The sequence below is a fragment of the Chionomys nivalis genome, chromosome 1 (genome assembly GCF_950005125.1).
Source record: "Chionomys nivalis chromosome 1, mChiNiv1.1, whole genome shotgun sequence".
Classification (NCBI taxonomy): Eukaryota; Metazoa; Chordata; class Mammalia; order Rodentia; family Cricetidae; genus Chionomys; species Chionomys nivalis.
The window spans coordinates 11,142,001-11,162,919 of record NC_080086.1 but is presented as its reverse complement, the minus strand read 5'-3'; the positions used below and the strand labels follow the sequence as shown (position 1 = coordinate 11,162,919).

The 20,919-nt window shown below is 37.7% G+C and overlaps 1 protein-coding gene across 3 annotated transcripts in view; it reads left to right on the top strand.

Moving 5' to 3' along the window:
- The window catches only part of Pik3c2g (phosphatidylinositol-4-phosphate 3-kinase catalytic subunit type 2 gamma), a 324,648-nt gene that overhangs the window by 204,275 nt on the left and 99,454 nt on the right, over positions 1 to 20,919 (top strand). For all 3 annotated transcript variants that reach the window (XM_057780802.1, XM_057780793.1, XM_057780784.1), the window contains 4 exons: positions 2,685 to 2,777; positions 4,479 to 4,608; positions 9,249 to 9,385; positions 9,976 to 10,145. In XM_057780802.1, the coding sequence (XP_057636785.1) occupies positions 2,685 to 2,777; positions 4,479 to 4,608; positions 9,249 to 9,385; positions 9,976 to 10,145 (530 nt within the window). The remainder of the gene's footprint in view (positions 1 to 2,684; positions 2,778 to 4,478; positions 4,609 to 9,248; positions 9,386 to 9,975; positions 10,146 to 20,919) is intronic.

Genomic DNA, 20,919 nt, shown 5'->3' with positions numbered 1-20,919 from the left:
CTTTGTGGATGGAAAAGCAAGGGTCAGACATTTTATTTACTTACAGGTTTCTTTTTTCTGAACTATTTTTATATCTATGCCAATCATCTCTGCTTCTCAAGGACAGAGGTCATACCTTTTTCTCTCTTTCACCTTTAATCTTCCTTTCTTTCTTCTGGTTTCACCAAACATAAAATAACCTGTAAGACTTTGATTCAGTCCTCCCTGCCCCTTTATCATGACCCTTTTAGTCCACCTTTCAAACTTCGTCTTTTATGGTTTGCTTCTTCCTACCCAGAAAACCCTTCCTTGGCCTATTTACTAATATCCATGCCGCTCATAATCTTCAAGATCTAGTTCATCTCCAAATGACTTTATTCTTATGATTCTTCTTCATTCAACTGTGAAAATTTTCTTCATGAATTTTCAAGTTAATATGTATGTGTAAACGTTCATACCAGTTTTCATTGACATTTTAACTAAATGCAATGCTTCTTTCTTTTTGCATCCAGATAATTGTGTGTGTATTGCAGTTGTTGATAGTAAAATATTTTGACATGACTCTCACTAAATATACTGTGTGTGGAAACAGGAAATGAAACAATGGAAGCAGAATAGATTCACGAAAAATAAGAGTGTCTAAGGCATATTTCAGTCACCTTTTGGCTTTTTCTGTTCTCTTGAGCTGCCATCCTTCAAAACAAGGCCCACAAACTGGAATTCAGAATTTATCTAGGCTTATTTCTGTCTAATATAGGATTCCTTAATTCTATAACATGATAAGATCATAACATCTACTAATAATTCTATAGCATAACAGGATCATATAATTCACTACAGGATCATATGACTCCTACAGCAGAAATACATGCTTCTCATCCAGCCCTACCTTTCAGACTAGCAAACTCAAATTGATTCAGCACACAAGAGTTTGTGTTTGCTCAGAAATTAGATCAGATTTGTGTTGACAACTGAGTTAAAAAATAGATCCCTTTCTTCTCAGTTTATACCAATTTCTGATGTCAGATACACATATCCAAACTCATCTTTCAATCCATATTGATGTCATATTTTACTGACTTGATGGATTGAACATAACAAATCCTGTTCTTTTCTTTAGTATCGATTTAGCTCTTTGGCTTCAATATGACTTCTCTAGAAGTTTATGCACAAGAAGTCTTTCAACCCCCAAATAAACTGGAAGAATAAACAAAAAGGAAAGTTGAGTGGAGACAGTCAACAGTGAAAAACTTAAGATACAAGTGGGAAATGTGAGGAAAGAAGAAAATGAGGCTGTGTTGTTATCTACGAAGAACACATTCACTAACAAAGAAATGTGTTCAATATTTAAGTACCTTTTATGCTCAAGCTCAGCAGAATGCATCTTATAATCATTAATTTCTTTATCTTTTACAAAAATGCACAAGAAGTTTCTTATTCTCTACAGTATAGTGAGATACATTAGACAATAATTTTAAAATCTTATATCTAATAAAAAAGGGAGTCAAGATTAGAATTCAGATCTCTCAGATCCATGTTTCTTTAAAACTTATTCCAGGGCAAAAAAAAAAAACAAATTGAAAGAAAATGATTTTAGCAAATTTAGTTTTCATCTCTTAGGCAACTATAAAAAACACAGCATTTACATACCTCTTAGTTTATTCTAAGAATAGTGTATCTGTCTCCATTCCTTGATGTGTTAGTCACTTTTCTGCTACTGGGGTAAAGACACTTAAGGGAAAAAGGATTTATTCTGGCTAGCAGTTCCAGAGGGATAGAGTCCATCACCGTGGGAAAGACATAATAGGCAACTGAAGCAGAAGCTAATCACATTTCTATCCACATAGGAAACATAGAGAGAGAAAGCAGGAAGTGGGGGATCCCTAGAGTTGGTCTTCCAGCAAGACTCCACTTCCAAAAGTTTCCATAACCTCCCCAAACATTGCCACCAAATGTGGATCAAGGCTTCAAACATATGAGTTAATGAAGAACGCTTTTTATTCAAAATACCACTTAGGCTACACAAAGCATGTTCTCATTCTCATAAGAGAATAAGATGGCACGTGACTTCATCATGCTTCTCAGAGGATCTGAAATTTGAAACTTGAGAATTAGGTCTGGAATTTTCCATTTAATAATTTGGAATAGAGTTGAAAATTGTGTTGGAAGGTTTTTAACCTGCAAAAAGCGGAATTCTCTACTTTAAAGTACAACATTTAACCCCCTTATCTGAGGAGGGTATGTGCTACAATACCCTGAAGAACATGTGGACTCAAGTCTATAATGACTGTGTTTTTCCCTGTTTATACCTTATACCACATGAATACACTACACAAAGTTTGTTATCATAATGATAAGATAGTGAGGTGGTACAGGACTTCATCATGGAACTCAGAAAGATGTGCAATTTAAAGCTTGAGAATTAGTTGTGAAATTTCCCACTTAATAGTAGGGAATATGGTTGACGGTAGGTTCCCAAAACTGCAGAAAGCAAGATAAGAAGAAAGTTACACTATGACAAACACTTGCAATTGGGAAACTAATGTTAGTTTATTTTTGACAAATACAATTCTTTGTTCCAAAGTATAAAATTGTACTTATTTCTTTTGTTTACTCGTCTAGCAAAATCTTCAAGGGGCTGTGATTTTTCACAAAGGTGTTGTCTTTGCCTGATTTTGCTCACCATTTTCCTTCTCCTTCTATAGGCATGCTCATATTTCACATCGAATGCTTTGCCATTGAAGATCACTTTCATCAATGCTGATCCAATGGGTGAAAATATCGGTGTTATTTTTAAGGTACAGTAACTTTCCTGAATCTCAAAATTGATTCCATGAGCAGAACTATTGATTTATTGTTCACTAAAAGAAATGATTTCAGTTATTTTCCTTTGGCAAAAACACAGAGGTTTCCCAATTATTTTAGAGTCTGTCTCTTTACAGAATTATGGTGCATACCAAGTTGATTGGCAATAAATCAAATGCTGCTGGCTAACTGCCAAGTATCCTTCAGTTCAAATCTTAAACTAAGCTTGAATGAATGAACACAGAGAATCACTTTTGAATGGCATAGTGAAATGTGTGAAAAATTTCAGAAGCAGAATTGTCTTTTTGTCTAGATTTAAAAATTTTAGAAATAGTGAATATCACCTGGAACCTGGATAGTATAAACTAGTTTAAGTACTTGGTTATTTTTTGTTACACACTCACACACACACACACACATACATGATGAAGCATGAATAAAGGTCTTTTGGGAGTTGGTTTTCTTCCTTCATTACATCAGTCCTGGAAATTGAACTCATCAAGCATGGCCTTTACTCACTTAATCATTTAACCATCTCATCAACCACGTTGAGTCTTGGTTTTGTTGTTGTTTCTTTTCTCTTTTTTTTTCTTCTTATTTTTGAAGGAAGAGAAGGTTTTGTGTAGGCTATCTTTGAACTACTGATCCTCCAGCCTCTACCTCCCAAGTGCTAAAATTACAGGCATGAATCAGCACTTGCCTATTTCAGTAAATTGGATTATTTCCTTTTCTCTATAAATAAAAAACAAATAAGGAGAATTTCAGTCTTCATATGAACCATGGGGAAGTAAAAGGGGTGTAGATGGGGTGGGCAGGTCACAAGGAGATACTGACAAGGAGGGGTAAGTGGAAGTATGAGCTGCCATTCATCCAGTTAACACAGTCAGTTATTCAACAATGTCCTGGGGTGAACCTTTGGTGAACTCTGACTAATTTTGGAAATGAAGATAATGATGCTCACATGGCCTTTTACTCTCAGAACCTTTAGCACCAGTGATCACAAAATGTTCTGTTTTCATGAAGAAAAAATGAAAGCAACTTGAGCAGGAGTTGTCTTTGCATAAATTTGAGGACAGTTGAATAATCAAACTCTCACTTATGTGAAAGAACAGAGTTTTTTTTTCCCTTTGGGACCCATTGTGCTTGTTCATCTATGATGAAAACCACCTCTTTGATTTTTCTTATTTTCAGAGATGGTTTCTTTTGAAAACCATCTTGAATCGTCCACAGTAGAGACCAAAGATTTACAGGTACCACAATCACACATGTCCTCTTTATGGCATAGTGAAGAAGCAGCAAGGAATCTAATTCCATCTCTGTGTATAAGCTTAAGTCAGAGCAAGTCATCTTCACTTCCAGATCTCTCTTGGTTTAGATGAAACCTGGATAAACATGCATTCTGCCTTGCTGCATTAGACGCTGAGTCGAAGAAACTGTGTGGATAAAGAATGAGGAGATTACTATCAAAGGCAGCATCCCAAGCAGTGCCTCTCATTCGATAGCTGGAGCTCCTGTGGCCCTTTAAAGACCAACTCTCCCTCTCTTTGTCTGAAGCACAGGGTGCTCTTGGTGCTAATGAAACTGCCCTAAATTGAGCTGGAAAGAAATTCTTGGAGAAAATTGGTATAGACCACATTGGGATGCTTTGATTGGCACTTGTGGAGAGGTGTGAACCTGCAATCTTGTTTTGACAGGCTGGGGATGATCTTCGGCAGGATATGCTTGTTCTGCAGATTATTCAAGTGATGGACAACATTTGGCTGCAGGAGGGCCTCGATATGCAAATGATCATTTATAGATGTCTGTCTACAGGAAAAGCCCAAGGTCAGTGCAGATTTGAAAACAAGGTGATTTACATTGTTTACCTCCCTTATTCTCTGATAATATGCTGCAAACCAACAGTTTTAGGCTCCATATTCGAAGATCCAAAACCCTGTGCCTGCTCCCTTCAAGAAAAAGAATATTTTTCAAAATTACAAATTAGCATGATTGATGTAAAGCATAACTTGCTTTTAGGTACTAATTATAACTTTGCAATTCAGACGTTAACTGTAACATTCTTTGTTTCCCTCTAGGAATTGGTTGCTTTAATGACTATTCAGTTTTCCTTCAGTTCCTAAGATTATGTAGCTGTTGACATCTGCAGTGATGATATCATAGTACCCAGCCTCACAGACTAGTGCTGTAACAGATATTGATAGCCCAGGAAGAGATTCAGTTCCAAACTTCACTGTTTGGAAGTTTTCTCCTGAATGAATGTTACTTTTCACCAGTATAAAGTCAATTTTTCATAGTCTAGCATCATCCAGAAAAGAATAACCTGTCCAATCAAAACCACTGTCATCATTAATAGATAATTTGCATATGATTAGAGAAACTCTAACCTTATAAACACATGGTGTAACAACACTTATTTATTATTTACTACTTATTATTATTTGTGTGTTCATCTGTGTGTGCATGCAAAATGTGTGTGGGTGAAGCATACATGAAATGGTACTTGTATGGAGGTCAGGTGACAATTTGGGGATCAGTTCTCTCTTCCCACTCCCATGGTCCTAATAATCAAACTCAGCTCAACAGGTTTGAGTGGCAAGAGAATTTACTTGCTGAGCCATCTCCCTGGCCCAGAACTGTCATTTAATTTTTTAATGAATTTTTGAATAGCTATAAAATCAGTCAAAATGAGCAAGCATGCACACTTTGAACATGATTCAAAATTTCTTTTCCTTTATAAAATCCAAACCTAAATATGCAATAAAAGACTACATGGTTGAGGTTCATTGATTAGTTTTACTTTTGAAGAGTGTTAATGCTTTTATTTTGCAAGTTTGCTAAATTTTACATTAATGCTTGAATTTGCAGAAAGTGTAGATGGAAATTTTTGTCCCACCCTATCCCACAACCATTTAGTACCAAAGAAACATACAGAAGCTTATACTAATTATAAACTGTTTGGTCTATTAGCTCAGGCTTATTACTAACTATCTCTTACAACTAAAATTAACCCATACTTCTTATCTATGTCTAGCCACATGACTTGGTATCTTTTATCAGTAACACATTCTCGTCTTGCTTCTTCTACATCTGGCTGGTGACTGTCTCTCTCTGCCTTTCCTCTTCGCAGGATTCTTTTAGTGTGACTGCCCTGCCTATACTTCCTGCCTGACTACTGACCAAACTAGCCAATCAGCATCTTATTAAACCATTATGAGTGACAAATCTTTACAGTGTACAAAAGCATTATTCCATAGCAACAAAGTCATGGGATTTCCTAGATAGTTACACTACCTCTAAGTATTTTCTCTTTTTAAAATACTTTTAAAGGTGAATGTTCATCCTATATACTGTAGGGTTCAATAAAAAGTATTTCTTAAAATACATTATGTATTTTCATCATACTCACCCTCATACCCTTCCTTTTTCCTTCTACTCTTTCCCCTTTATGATGCTCTCCTTCCATCCTGAAGCCTCTACTTTCCTTGCATGTCATGTGTGTATGTATGTATGTGTACATACATATATGTATGTGTATGTATACATATGTATACAGTTTAATGTATCTATAAAAAAACAGGGTCCACAAATGGAAGAAAATATAGTATTTGTTGTTCTGATCCTGGTATTTTTCACTTCCTATAATACATCTCTCACTGAATCCATTTTCCAACAAGCAACATCAATTCATTCTTCTTTATGACTACATAAAGCTCCATTGCATATATATCACATTTTCTTTAACTGTTGTCTGGTTTTATTTACTATTCTGAAGAAAAATCTTAAATCATATGGTCTTTTTTTTTAATTCTAAGAGATTCTACTACTTAAATCCATTGTTACAAAGAAGCCATCGTCATGAAGGTCATCTCTTCTTGAGGCCCTAGCAGAAGCCTTGGGGCCCTAGCAGTATGTCTTGAGAGGTTAGCTGTTAAATGTAGAATTCCCTCTCAGCTGACTCAGGAACCACTATAAATCATAGACAAGCTTACTTTTGTTTCAACAGTAGGGGCCCTGCTCCAAGTCTTTCCTAATTTCTTACACACAGTTTCTGATCATTGCTGCATTGAAACTGTCATCTCTTGCTTTCCACCCTTCCTGGTCTCATAGAAGGAACCTATGTCTTCCATATCCTCATTTGCTAGGGAAGTAAGAATGAAACCGGTTTAGCCATGCACCCTTCCTGGTCTCATAGAAGGAACCTATGTCTTCCATATCCTCATCTGCTAGGGAAGTAAGAATGAAACCAGTTTAGCCATGGTGCTTTTGATCTCCAATAGATCACCCACACTTTAGAAATTGAGTAAATGCTGGGTTCCAGAGGAATCCTTCAGTTCCATCTACTTCAGTCTGTCTGTTGGCACAGCATGCAACCCAGGTGAAATCTTTCACAGTTAATCAGGAGTTTCTAAAGAAACAAGGGTAGACATTATTTCCCTCTCCATGTACCAAAGCACTTCTTGACGGAAGATTTATCAAGGGAATTATGCTGACAGATGACTTCTTCAACACAAATAGAGAGTAAAATGAATGCTGTTTTCAGAAGACAAGGTTACGTTTTCATTAGATTCTGGGCTTATGGGATACCTATTGTTCAAAAGGAATTCAGTTTTATGGCCCTCTATGTGGTCATAGAATTTTTCTTGTGCCCATCATCCTCTGAGCATTTGATTGTGCAACTCTTAACTATTGTGAGGATTGTAAACATAAGAAAATCTACATTTCAATTTATTCCAGTGAGCTTATTTATAAACCACTTCCTAGAGAATTATTGGAAGATGCTCATCTTGGGAGAGGATAAAATACTATTCGTACTGTTTTCATTATTTTCCAAAGATTGCTAATATGTAAATATTTTCAAGACCTCTGGTTTTTAGTCTGTACAGTATAACGAGTTTAGGAGCACAGTGAAAAGCCTTGATGGATGAGTGGCCATGGAGGCAAAGGTCCTACTTAAGTTCAATCAATACACACTCCCTTTTAAAGGAAATCATTATTCCTGTTTCTGCTTAATGCTGTCTGACAGGAAAGGAGCATGTGGCTCTCCCTATGGCTTCTCTGTTTGCCCTCAGAAATTTAACATATAACAGAGGTGCTTCTATTAGTTTAAAGAGAATTTTATTTTTAAAATTGTGTGTTTGTGTGTGTGTGTGTTGTAGTAGTAGTAATGTGTGCATCCATGTTTTTGTATATGGGAGCATATTCATATACACATACATGTAAAAGATAAAGGTTGAAGTGGAATATCTTCATCTTCACTCTCCATTCTATATATTGAGAAATAGTCTTTTATAAAAATTATTGAGAATTTTTACATGAAATATGATTTTATGCACTCCTTCTTTCTTCCTCCAACTCCCCCCATTTCTTCCTATCTTTGGACCTGACATTACTATTGTACTCATATACTTGAGTAGTTTGTAAATAGGGTGTTCCTACAAACAATGTTTATTCTAGGCATAATCCAAAAGAGTGCCCCTCCCTTCTGGATCATGGAGAAGATGTGATGAAGGCAGGCATTGGACTAATGAATGAAGATCATTACTTTCACACAAAGGACTGCACAACATCAAGCCAGCTAAAACTCAAGCACAAATGGATCATATGATATTTAGGCCCTACCCTGTACTGAGGAACTACTGACAGTTGATCATGTCTGAGTGTGGGATGATGAATCATTGTATTTGAGGATGTGGCCACTGGTAGTATTCCCACGCTCCAATGGATGACTCCACATCCATGCATATATACAGTCACTAACTGGTCCTCTTAAGTTAGAAGGTGGAGGTAGAGAAGAGAAAAAAGAGGGAAGTCTCTTGCTTAATTCAGAGCTTTCATACTTGAGAGTCTGGCTACCGACCATGCCCTTTGTACAGCTCCTGAAGGCTGGAATTTATCGGCATTCCACCATGCCCTCCCGACATTTACAGAAATACTGGGGATCTGAACTCCCGTTCTTACCTTTTTTAACAAACACTTTACCAAGGAACCCTTTCTTCAGCACTCTGAACAGATATTTTATCATATATTTGGCATGTTTATTGAAGGAATTATATTTTGTTCATGGGAGACAGAAACAGATTAGCTATTTAAATGTGAACGTCCTCCTGTAAAGTTTCATCACCCCACCCCCACCCCTGACACATGACAGTCAGTCTTCTCTTCTAGCGACCATGGGCTTCCATGATATCATCTATATTGGCTCTCTACCATAGTTCTAGAAGGAAAGCATTAAACTGCTTCTAATAGATCTGATGAAAACCTAACATATTCAAATTGATGAGATATAGGAAGAATGAGCCAGACTCCCCTAGACAACACTTTTACAAAGATGGTTTGAGGGGAAGGAAAAAGTCCAAATAGTGCTGACAAACACTGGTGGCACCCACTTGGAGGTCCATGGTCTATGTGTTCTTCATCCTGGGAAGCAAGGCTAGCATCCTTAATCTCTCTCCATTATCATCCAGGATTGATAGAGATGGTGCCTGATGCTGTAACGCTTGCCAAGATCCATCTCCACTCTGGGCTGATAGGACCACTGAAAGAAAACACCATCAAGAAGTGGTTCAGTCAGCACAACCACTTAAAGGAAGATTATGAAAAGGTTTGTTCTTCTGGAACTAATTTTAAGTAATGTACTTAAATCAGAATATGCTTTGGTCCATTGATATTGTGATTTATGGGAAAGTAAATTAAATCCACCTTGGGTTCTAATTTACTCACTTATCAGCCACGTGAGTATGACCCAATTTAACTGGCAAACTAACTAGATGAAAGTCTCTCTGCCTTTTGCTTTCCTTCTAGGTAAAGCTCCTGGCTATGCATAAAGAATCTCTTCACTCAGATATCACGTTCTGTAGATGATGACTTCTGAAGCTTCTGGTAGCTTCTACCTATTCGCACACAATCTCCAATTATAAATAAACCCCTATGTTAAATATCTTCTGTTATGCCCTGACTTTTTATCTACCATTGTTAAATGACTTGTAGAATGTAAGATAAATTACAGAAATAGATTTTATATATATATGTGATTGATAAATAGACAGATACATAGATAACATATATAATAGGTAATAGATAGATAAGCCTATCTATACACAGGTGATCTATATTAGAAATAGATGGTAGATAATTACAGATGTTTTTTCACTTTACTATTGTCATTCTGTGTCATTGCTTTTCAACTGACAGGCCTTGAGGAACTTTTTTTACTCTTGTGCTGGCTGGTGTGTGGTAACGTTCATCTTGGGAATCTGTGACCGACATAATGACAATATCATGCTGACAAAGTCAGGCCACATGTTTCATATTGACTTTGGAAAATTCTTGGGTCATGCACAAACATTTGGCGGTATAAAAAGGTCAGTTCACAAGCATTTAATTGCAATAATTAAGCAATGCTCTAAATAATATATAGTGTATAATGGCAGAGGAGCCCATCAAGTAACTTTTACAAAACCCCCAGGGTAATATAAATACTATTATACGTCTAAGAAGATGGAAGGAAGGAATTTTTTCAGTAAATTATTAACAAAAGAGAGTTTCTTCAAGATGTTAAGAAACTATAATGGTCTTCTTCCATGGGTTACTATATCTATTCCAACTAATTGTTTCAATTATTTGTTTTTTTTATTTTCTTACAAACTTTAGCTGGGAAATTACACATGAGTTGATAGTTCTGATCCATCTGGTATATTGTGTGTAGGGGTTAACCACCAGGATTTTAGCATAGTACAATTAGCCAGCTCTCCAACCTGACTAGCCTTGAAACACCCCTCAGATATTTAGTGAGCATCCAGGGAACTATAAATAAAAGAGTAAACAACAGTACAAACCCCGGCTTCCTTCACTGTTGTGGTTGGAAGGCAAAGTGTCTCACATGGGCTCATGCATCCGGATCTATGTATCTACAGCTAATGGCCCGGACTTAGAAGGTTCTGGGACCTTCAGGAGGTGGAGCCTTACTAAAATAAGGGTGTCACTTCGGGAGGGGGTGGCTTAAGGTTTTCTGGTCCCTCTCCACAGTGTCCTGTCTGCTCTCTACTCCCGACTCTAGCACAACCTTATACTCTGGTCATCATTTTTGAGCCTCTGTGATGAACTGTGTTCCTTCCTACTATATCTTAAAACAAACCCTTCCACATATTTTGTCAAGGTAATGAGAAAAGTAACCAAAAGCGGCATTAAACTAATAAACAACAACGTGATGGAAGGAAATAAGAACTCCTCATGGGAAAGCAAGTAACTGGGGTGAAAAAGGCTGGGGCAGCCATGCTGCTTTAAAGAAACTTTTCAGAGGAGAAGACAGAGGCATAGTGTCAATGAGCAGCCTGTGGAGATGCATCACGGGAGACAAAGAAAATTCCCTGGACCTGAGATTTCTGGAAACAGAATTCTCAGCCCTATGCCAAAGCTGACCCTCAGCTGCTGTGAGTTTTCTGAGAGAACAAACACATCTCTGCGACCACTGTGAAGGATTTCATATCCTGTCCATAAACAAGTGCTCCCTCTCATTGCTGTAATTGTGAGATTAAAAAGGATTAACACTAGCAGACTAAACCAAAGGGCATCACAGTCCGGCATTGCTTAAGGATTTGGGGACTATTTGCCTAATTCCTGCAATGGAAATAACAAGGAATCTCCCAGCTTTCTAAAGCCAAATGGGTTTTCCTTTGAAGTATTGCTTAATTCTAATCTTTGTTTCTCCATTTTCTCTAACAAAGTCATAAATAAAAGTGATTATGAAATCATGCACCCACAATCAAATTTTCAGTCAGTTCTTCGGTAATAATGACTGTAAAGAAACTTCGTGATGTAAGATAGACTGTAGTAATAAACTCAGACTTGAGTGTGATAAATTCTTATTGGTAACTTTTTTTATAAAGCAGGATAAATTAAGAAGAACTTCATTTGTAACCACAATTTCTCTTCTAACTTATTTTTTTTCAAAAATCTTATTTATTGTTATATTGCTGGTATATATGGACTTTCACTTTGGCAATGCTAATCTTACACCAAATCATTGTCTGTCTTTTATCCATATTTTTATTGATTTAAATTGCTTTTTGACAATCTCAAGCATGGATATAATCCATTTGGTTTAGTCTCCCCCCCCTTCTCTCTCTCTCTCTCTCTCTCTCTCTCTCTCTCTCTCTCTCTCTCTCCCTCTCTCATATTCCTTCCATTTTTGTCATTCCTGCCCAGGCCTTCCTATAGGTCCCTTACTCACCCACATTCATGCCTTTTTGTTTTGTTTTGCAACCCATTAATTTTAACTGGATACTCTCTGTGTGTGGCCACAGACTTGGACCTATTCATTGAAACCTTCTGGCTAGAAATCAGCAATAATGGGTATATTTATTCCATGGAAATTGGCAAAGGTCAAAAACTCACAAATTTTCTTCAATGAGAAAATTCTATAGGTTTTCAACTGAAAAAAAAATGAGATGATTGAGAAAACATTGAGAATAGAAAAGAGATGGAAGAAAGGGCAAGTTAAACCCTGACTACCCTGCCTTCTTGCCCTCCATGAGCCTCACCTGCCACCTCTGCTGTCCTCTTAGCTTGTCTAAGGTACAATGTGCTTCTCTCTGTAATCCCTGCTTAGCCTTGATTCAAAGTCTACTCTTTAAGGGAAGTCCATAAATATGCCTCTAGAGTGAGCATAGCCTAGGAATGTCAGCTGAGCTGTGGCTGTAGCTCTGTGGTAGAATAGTAAGTATCATGTGGTAGAATAAAATAGCTAGTATAACATGCATCTGATTGCCAGCATAGGAAAGTGAGGAGGAAAGAAAGATTGAAGGGAAAAGGGAAGGAAGGGAGGGAAGGAGAGAAGGAGGGAGGGAAGGAGGGAGGGAGGGAGGGAGGGAGGGAGGGAGGGAGAAATGAAAGAAGGAAGGATGGAGGGAAGAGGGATGGAGAAGGGAAGGAAGGGAGGGGAAGGAAGGGAAAAAGGGAGAGGGAAGTACAGAACAAAAGGGGAAAGGAGGAGAAGGAGGGAGAGAGGAAGTAAGAAAGGAAGGGGGAAGGGAGGAAGGAAGGAAGGAAGGAAGGAAGGAAGGAAGGAAGGAAGGAAGGAAGGAAGGAAGGAAGGAAGGAAGGAGAAAATACCTACCGTACATTTCATACTAGGTGAACGACTCACTTCTGAGCTTAGTAAGAAATACTAAGTCTATTTCTTGTAGACCACAACTACATGAGACACAAATGCTTTCAGGAATAACTTGAGTCATCTTTGACCTGCTTTTAAACCCTTTTACTTCCAATGTGGTGCCACAAGCATGACTTTCACCTACACATTACAGCATTGATGAACTTGTTTTCATATCCAGACTAAGTCTGTCCCAGCAAGTATCAAAATTCTATGGAAATCATAGCTATGCACTTCCCCTTATCTATGATTCAAAGAAAAAGCCCAGTAATTTTGAGAATCCTGAATCCTGTCAGGCTTCTAGCCATCATTAAATCCTGGCTCACTACAAATGCACTTCATCAATATATAGAGAACACGTAACTGTTCTAAAAAAGTTCCTATTTTTTATCTACCCTTTTCTAAAAAGAGACAGGATGTACCTTAGCCTCCAGGGACCTTCTGAGTTAATATCTAAAGTTATTAAATAGTTAAAAATCAGGGACTTGACGAGCACTAAAGACATGTGATGCTTGCACAAGGGTCTGAACAAGAGGGAAAATGTTTTGCATTTAAGAAATTACCGGTGAAACTCTACTCAGCTGATAATTGCTGAGAGCATGGAGATCTCATGGGGGTTTAGTGTTCATTCTGTAAAAGCATGCTCACATTGACACTGTGGTTATATTGCTAGTGTGTGGTTTCCCAAGCTACCTAATTACACAAGGTTCTCTCCTACTCAATGGAGACTCCAGATTTGCCTTCCCAATTAACTCATGGATATTAGATAAGAGACTTGTGTCCTTACTGCTGGGCAGCAAAACGTGCTTTCTGGAATGTAGGGCATTTGTGATATCAAGGAAAAGGTAAGCTTAAGCATCCCCGGTGCACTTGAGCCATTTGTGCCTGTGCTAACGATGCCATTTGTGATTAGGAGAGTGCATAGCTTACAGACGTCTTGAAATCAGCACATGTTAGTGATGCTATGCGTTACTTTACAACACACACATTTCAATGTCACAAAAGTAATAAAAATAATCTTGATAATAGTGTTGAAGTGTGTCTCATTACCAAGTTATGAATTTCAGTTCATGTACCAAGTACATCATTCAGACACTCAAGTCTTTCAGTTCTGAGACTAGAGTCTCTGTGCTTACGTTTACTTGCTCTTATCAGTCTTCCCACTGAAGGAAGTGATACTGTGGTGCTCATAGATTCCAGCAGGCACATTTTATGGTCCTAAGTCCATGTCAGGCGCTGGTGTTTCCATTCCACTCCGTATCCCCCACCTCCATCACTGGTATTAAAGCCTATAGCTCTCTCCCCGGATTGCAGTGGCTTTGATACAGGCACAAAGCATGTGTTGTGCATTGGGGGCCGCATCATGAAGTGTGAGCTCATATTCTGTGAGAATAGTCAAAAATAACTTGAAAGCCTCATGCATACTTGACATGTGATAGCTTCCAGAATCAAGACACAAATGCTGTTATTTTCTGTGTCTTTGCAAGTGAAGGCAGCGAATAGTCTTGGTTGTTATAATGTGTGCAAGGGTATCAGTCAACTGTATCATCACCCCTGGATGTTGCCACGAAACTTCCATTTTTCCCCAACCTCAACACAGCTTGTTCTCCCCTGCCTTGGGACAGGTGTCAGTTTCTTTAGTTAGTGCCCTATGTTACACTTATCCCATATTTACAGTTTTGATATGTGTATAATTCATACATTTAAAACATACAATAAAATGCCTTATAAGATGTTAAAACAGTGAAGAATGCAAAAACTAAGGCTTAGTCTGGAGGTAATTAGGGTTGCTGTCTTTGATATGGGCATATTCTTTTTTTTAATGCTTAGCAAACACATCTCTACACTGGTTTTTTTTTTTTTTTACTTTTACCATAAAAATATTAAACAGCTGGAAATAACAAATCCTAGGATGAGTGACTTATAATTCAGAGCTTACTCATGTCCATTCTACAGATTTTAGTATGACCATAGACCCCCCCCCCGCCAGGCTATTGAGAGGAAGCCTGTGATATTATCTAGACTATATGACTCACATTTGAGAAAAATGTTTTTGGAATTATCGTGCCTTAAATAATTCATGTTTGCATTCTTTAAAGGGGAAACCTTTCAAACCAGGTACAACTTATGGCTGAATCTATATTTCAGTTCAAGGCACAAATGCATCATTGAAATATGACATCTTAGTAGTATCTGGTAAGACATTTGGAGAAAAGAAGGCAGAGAGCCTACATATTTGTTACCAGTTTTTCTCAATGGTAATAGCTTATAAAGTTGCAGAATTCCTGACTAATTTTGTTATAAAGATCGGTGGGCTGCAGATACAGCTCGGTAAGGTAAAGACAGTTTTCCCACCAAGACTGATAACCTGAGCTTGATTCCTGGGATGGACATGCCCTCATGTGAGAGCATGTGCATGTGCACACATAGATAGATAGATAGATAGATAGATAGATAGATAGATAGATGATAGATAGATAGATAGATATAAATAGATAGATAAAAGGGTTAGTGAATTTTGAACATGGCTATTTGAGTAAGAAAGCCCACTGTGTAAGCATGAAGACCTAAGATAAAATCCCTAGGACTCACGTAAAAATCTAAGCATGGTCATGTGTGTGGGTGTAACCCCAGCAATGTGAGGGGCACTGGTAGGAATCTCTGGCCCTTACTGGCTGCCTGCTACCTTTATTTTCAATGAGAAACACTCTGTCAAGAGAATAAGATAGAGAATGTAAAGTAGAATACCCAACATCCTTTTCTAGTCTACACATATGCATGCACACACGCACGCACGCGCATACACACACATAAAATAGTGGACATTTATATATATATAACATATGTACACGAGAGGTTGGATATAGAAGGAAAGGAAAAAGGCCTATTTGTCCTGTGGGTAGCCATGTGGAGGCAGAGGTGAAGCACCTCAGAACTCAGTAGCCCCACACTGCTAGAATGAAACAAACTACACGGCCAACACACTGCCTCCTCCTGTCTATCAGTGGTACTGCATTCCAGAGACTACCTGGCCTTTTCACTCTACATTTTGTGCTCACACCGCCAGTGCTCTCATTAGAAGACCAAATACAGTCCATACTTTACTGAGAAAAAGCCATCCCAACAGAGCCTGCTTTATCATGAAATGTAAACTTCCCACACTTACTTAAACCTTTGCCTTCCTAAATGGATGTTTCGGAGCTATTTCCTCTCCTCTTTTGATGACCATTAGAGTCTCAGCAATCTTTTCAGATAAACTGAGTCTGGAAAGTTCAAACAACTTTGCCCCAGCACCACAAGTCTTCGTGCTGCTCTGCTCAACTTCACTCCTGGAAAGGTTTCCTATAAATACATATTCATTTTGTAAAGTTATCAATTGGGGTTTATTCTTTATTATTTAATAAAACCTGTACTGACTTCAGCACTACTCATTTTCCTTTTTCTTTATTTATCAGAAGGTCTCCACTATGTCAGCTCTTCCACTGCTTTCTTCAAGGCATCTCCATCTCAGAAAACCCTCCTTTGCTGCCTTCTGCAAAATGTTCCCAGTGTCTATCTAGAATGGCTTCTTTCTTCTAAAGCATCTGTAAATGAAGGTTTCTTTCCCACCCACCAGTTCCCTAATAAACACTCAGAGGATTATATTAATTATAAAAGTTTGGCCAATGGCTCAGGCTTACTATTAACTAGCTCTTACAACTTAAATTAACCCATTTTTATTATTCAAAATTTTGTCACAAGGCTCATGGCTTGTTACCTCACATCTTGCTTCCTCAGTGACTGCTGGCATCTTCTTGACTCTGCCTTTTTTCCTGCTGTCCCTCTGCTTGGATTTCCTGCCTGGCCTTATTCTACCTAGCTATTGTCCAAATCAGCTTCCTTATTAACCAATGGTAATTAGACATATTCACACCATAAAGAAGGGCATCCCACATCAGCCATCAAATGTTTGCTTCTCCAAGATGCCCTCTTCTCTTGTTTCTCTACACTTTTCAGGACACTGTTATCATTTACACCTAGATAATACAATTGAGATGTTAACATCTCTTGAAATAGTTGTAGATTCATATGCAATTATAATAAGCAAGACAAAAAGGTCTTATATATTATATTATATGTTTTTCTTTACCGATGGTAATACCTTATAGAATTATAATTTATCTCAATAAGGTATCAAAAGTGACAAAGTTAAGATACAAAAATGATTCTGCCCATCATATCCCTTATGGAGCCCCTTCATGGATGCACCTGGCTACTTTATCCTTATCCCTTGACAATCCTACTTTATCCTTATCCCTTGACAATCTTCCATCTATTGTCCCTTTCTACAGTTTTGTGATGTCAAGAATGTTATATAAGTGAAATCATCTTGAATGTACTATTTGAGGATTTTGGTTTTTTTATTGCAATATAATTATCTAGAGAATCAATGCAAGCTGTTGTGTTTTCAAACTGTGCTTTTGATTGACAAATAACATTCTACAATCTGAGTGTAATGCAGTTTGTGGAACCATTCATCTGTTGAAGGACATCTGGATCCCTAAGGTCTCCAACTCATAAGACAAAATCTTCAGTGAACAACTCAAGTGTGTAATTCATTAACATAGGTCTGTATTTCTCTGAGATAAATGCTCAGGGTTGTAAATGTGGGTTATAGAGTGTTTGCTTATTGTTGTTGATTTCAATAAGCTGATGATAAATAGTTTTTCAGAAAGGAAAATAATGTACCAAAATGAGATATTGGACACACATTCTACCAGCAAGGCTTGAGCAATCCAGTTTTTCCACATCCTTGTCACTTTCTTCACTCATACTTCTAGGTGTCTTCTGCCATATCATTGTAGATTTAGTTTGCATAAAGGGAAGCCATGCTGAATATCTTTTCAGGTGTTTATTGATTGTCTTCATATCCTTAAACATAAAATGTCTTTTTATATCTTTTGTGTATTTTCTAGTTATAGCATTTGATTTTTTAACTATTGAAATTTGAGAATATTTTTATATTCTTCATGCTAATTATTTGTTCTCTTTATCATTTTCAAGAATCATTTTTCAGATTTTAGATTTTCTTTGCCACCTTCTGACACTGCTTTTTACCAATATCACAAACACACCTAATTCCAGAAAGGATGTGTCTGGCCCTCAGTCCCAAAACCTATCTCTTATTTTTATGACAGTTTTAACATGTTGTGTTTTATATTAATTTTTAGATTGTTTTTCTTTTAGATCAGAGGTTTAGGTCAAGGTATATGTGTTTCTCTGGATCCCAATTGTATCCAAAGGCCACCTGTTGTCCTTTGAACTGTGTTCACCATATCATCAAGAAACAGTTGGCCATATTTGGGTAGTCTGTTTCAGTGTTGTATACTCTATTTCACCGACCAACATGTGTAGCCTTCCAGTGGTGCCCACAGCACCCTGCTGTGAGGTAAGGGTGCCACCTTGCAGCCTGGTAAGATGTGACATCTATGTGCGCAGGTAGAATTGAAATCCCCATTTCCTCTAAAAATATTTGGCTGGACAAGGTTGACTTTGTTTTAAAATATTCTGTTGTATTAGGCTTTCCTTTTTGGTTCTTTGGCTAGGGAGAACAGGTTTTCCTGATTTTGTTTTGTTTGTCTTCTGTTGTCTGAATCCACTGATATTTCCATATCACTGATTTCTTTGGGTCCATATCTGAAATTTATGAGGCAAGGACACTCAGGAAGGTTTAAACCTGTTGTTCCTTTACTTCTGACATCATTGAGTGCTGTGTCTGTCATTGTCAGGGACTCTAATGTGATAGTTGGGTAGCATAAGGAAAGGCGGTCGTCAGACTCCCAGAAATTTGCCTCCAGCCTAGATCTTTTCTCTCACATCCTGAAACGTGTTGTAATCTTGATCATCTGCTTTGGTAAGTCTCACATGGATACAAATGTCCGTCACTCTGAATGATGCTCTTCAGCCTCCCTGCTACACAAGGAGGAGAACCTACTTGACATCACTGTTTCCTCCTGTTCCAAGCCATCACATCATCTCACTTATTCTTTTGGAACATGATTTATGTCTTTCCACTTCTCGGCATCTGTAAATCACAAACCCCATTCTAATATAAGCTATTATCATATGAGATCAAAACTTTCTACTAAAAGCTCATCTGATCTTTCCAAATGCACCCTTCTTATCTCTTCATATGGCAGATAGAGCAATATTTTCATAACATTGTTGTTGTTACTTGGTGCATTTAAATTGCCTATATAGCAGTGTTATTTTGTGGGGATAAGAAATAAGATGGGCCTCACGTTTGCAAGGCTTGTTGCAAACTTACTATGTAGCCAAGATGATCTTAGATTCCTGATCCTCCCAACTCCACCTCTCCAGTTCTGGGACTACAGCTTGCTCCACCACGCCCACATTTATGAAGTACTGGGAGTGGAATTCAAGGCATAGTGTTTAACAGGCAAATAATCTATCAGCTGATCTATATCCCCAGACCCTAACACAATGATTTTGAAAGCTCCTTAATCTTAACTAGAGTTTTTGCACATTCTATTACAGAGTCTAACAAACGCCTACTGGTGGTTTACTGTAGTGCTCTGACATTTGGGAGTCCAACCCTCTAGGTTGAAGTCACCTAATGAGCAGCAACAGATCCTGAATGTCTGAGTCCTCAGTGGAGCAACCACCAGTAAACCCTTATAACAGTGATCTTAGTATACTAACGACTTTACACAGATTTATGTGTGTTATACGGTTACATGGGGATCTGACACAAAAGTAACAGTAAATGTCAAATATGAATAACATCATTTCTTGTATTGAATAAATTTATCTCCTTAATAATTACTATGTGCTTATAATATATTCTTACATTTCCAACAATATCAGCATTTTTAGATCACCAAGCCACTCCTTACATCTGCTGGAAATCTAGAAAATATTCTCAGCATTTTTGCAGAATGCTAGTTTTGGAGAAAGGCTAGTCCTATGTTTATACCAAAGTTAATTTTGGAAACAGAATGACAAAATCATAACGAGCTTACTCTGTGGTTTCCCCACATAAATGTTAAATTATCACCAGCTATTCACTATGTGGCTACTTTTATTTTATTTTCCATATGTACCAGCGCACCATAGATATATTGTTTCAGGTGTGAAGGCCATTAAAGGAAGGAGGAATGCTTCACTCTCTCCTGAGAACCACACATTTCACTTCAACTAATTTTAAATCATAAGATTTTCAGCAAGAAATAGGGTATATTGAGGAAGATTTCTTTTAAAATCATTAATGTGTTATTTTATTTATGTTGTATGAATTTGTGTCAACATATGTGTGCCTGGGTACGCATGCAGAACTCAGAGTTGTGGAAGTAGGTTCTCTCCTTCCATCATGTGGTTATCAGGGAACTAATGCAGATCTCCAGGTTTGGTGGGAAGTGCCTCTATCCACTGAGCCACCTTGCCAGCCTGAGAGGATTTATCACAAGGGAATTATCTTACTATTTAATCACTGAATCATCACAAGAAAAGGGAGAGTAAGTGGGAAGGATAAAAGGAAGGTAGAACACAGAGAGAGAGAGAAAGAGAGGAGGAGAAGGAAGGTGTGGTAAACAAAAACAGTCGAAAGGATAGGAGGACAGAAACAAAAGCAGATCTAGCTCGGAAAAGCACTGATATAGCAACAAACCTGGAAAACAATTTATGCAGTGGATTTCCAATAACACAAAACTTCAGAGAGAGGCCTCAAGTCACTGTGTCTGTGATCTAGGATTAGGTCCACTTTTGAGTCAATTCGCAGAGCACAGCACAGAAGAAGCTTGTGTATCACCCAGAGACCAGATGGAGCCCTTGTTGTAGCTAATACTTTCTTTCATTTCCAGAGGAGTTCTAGTGCAATTCTTATTTTTTATAACGTTTATTGAAAACAAGCAAAAAATATAACTAGGGAGGCTTTCATTAATTGGACTCTCTAAACATTTCAACTGTGATATTTACACAGTGAAATC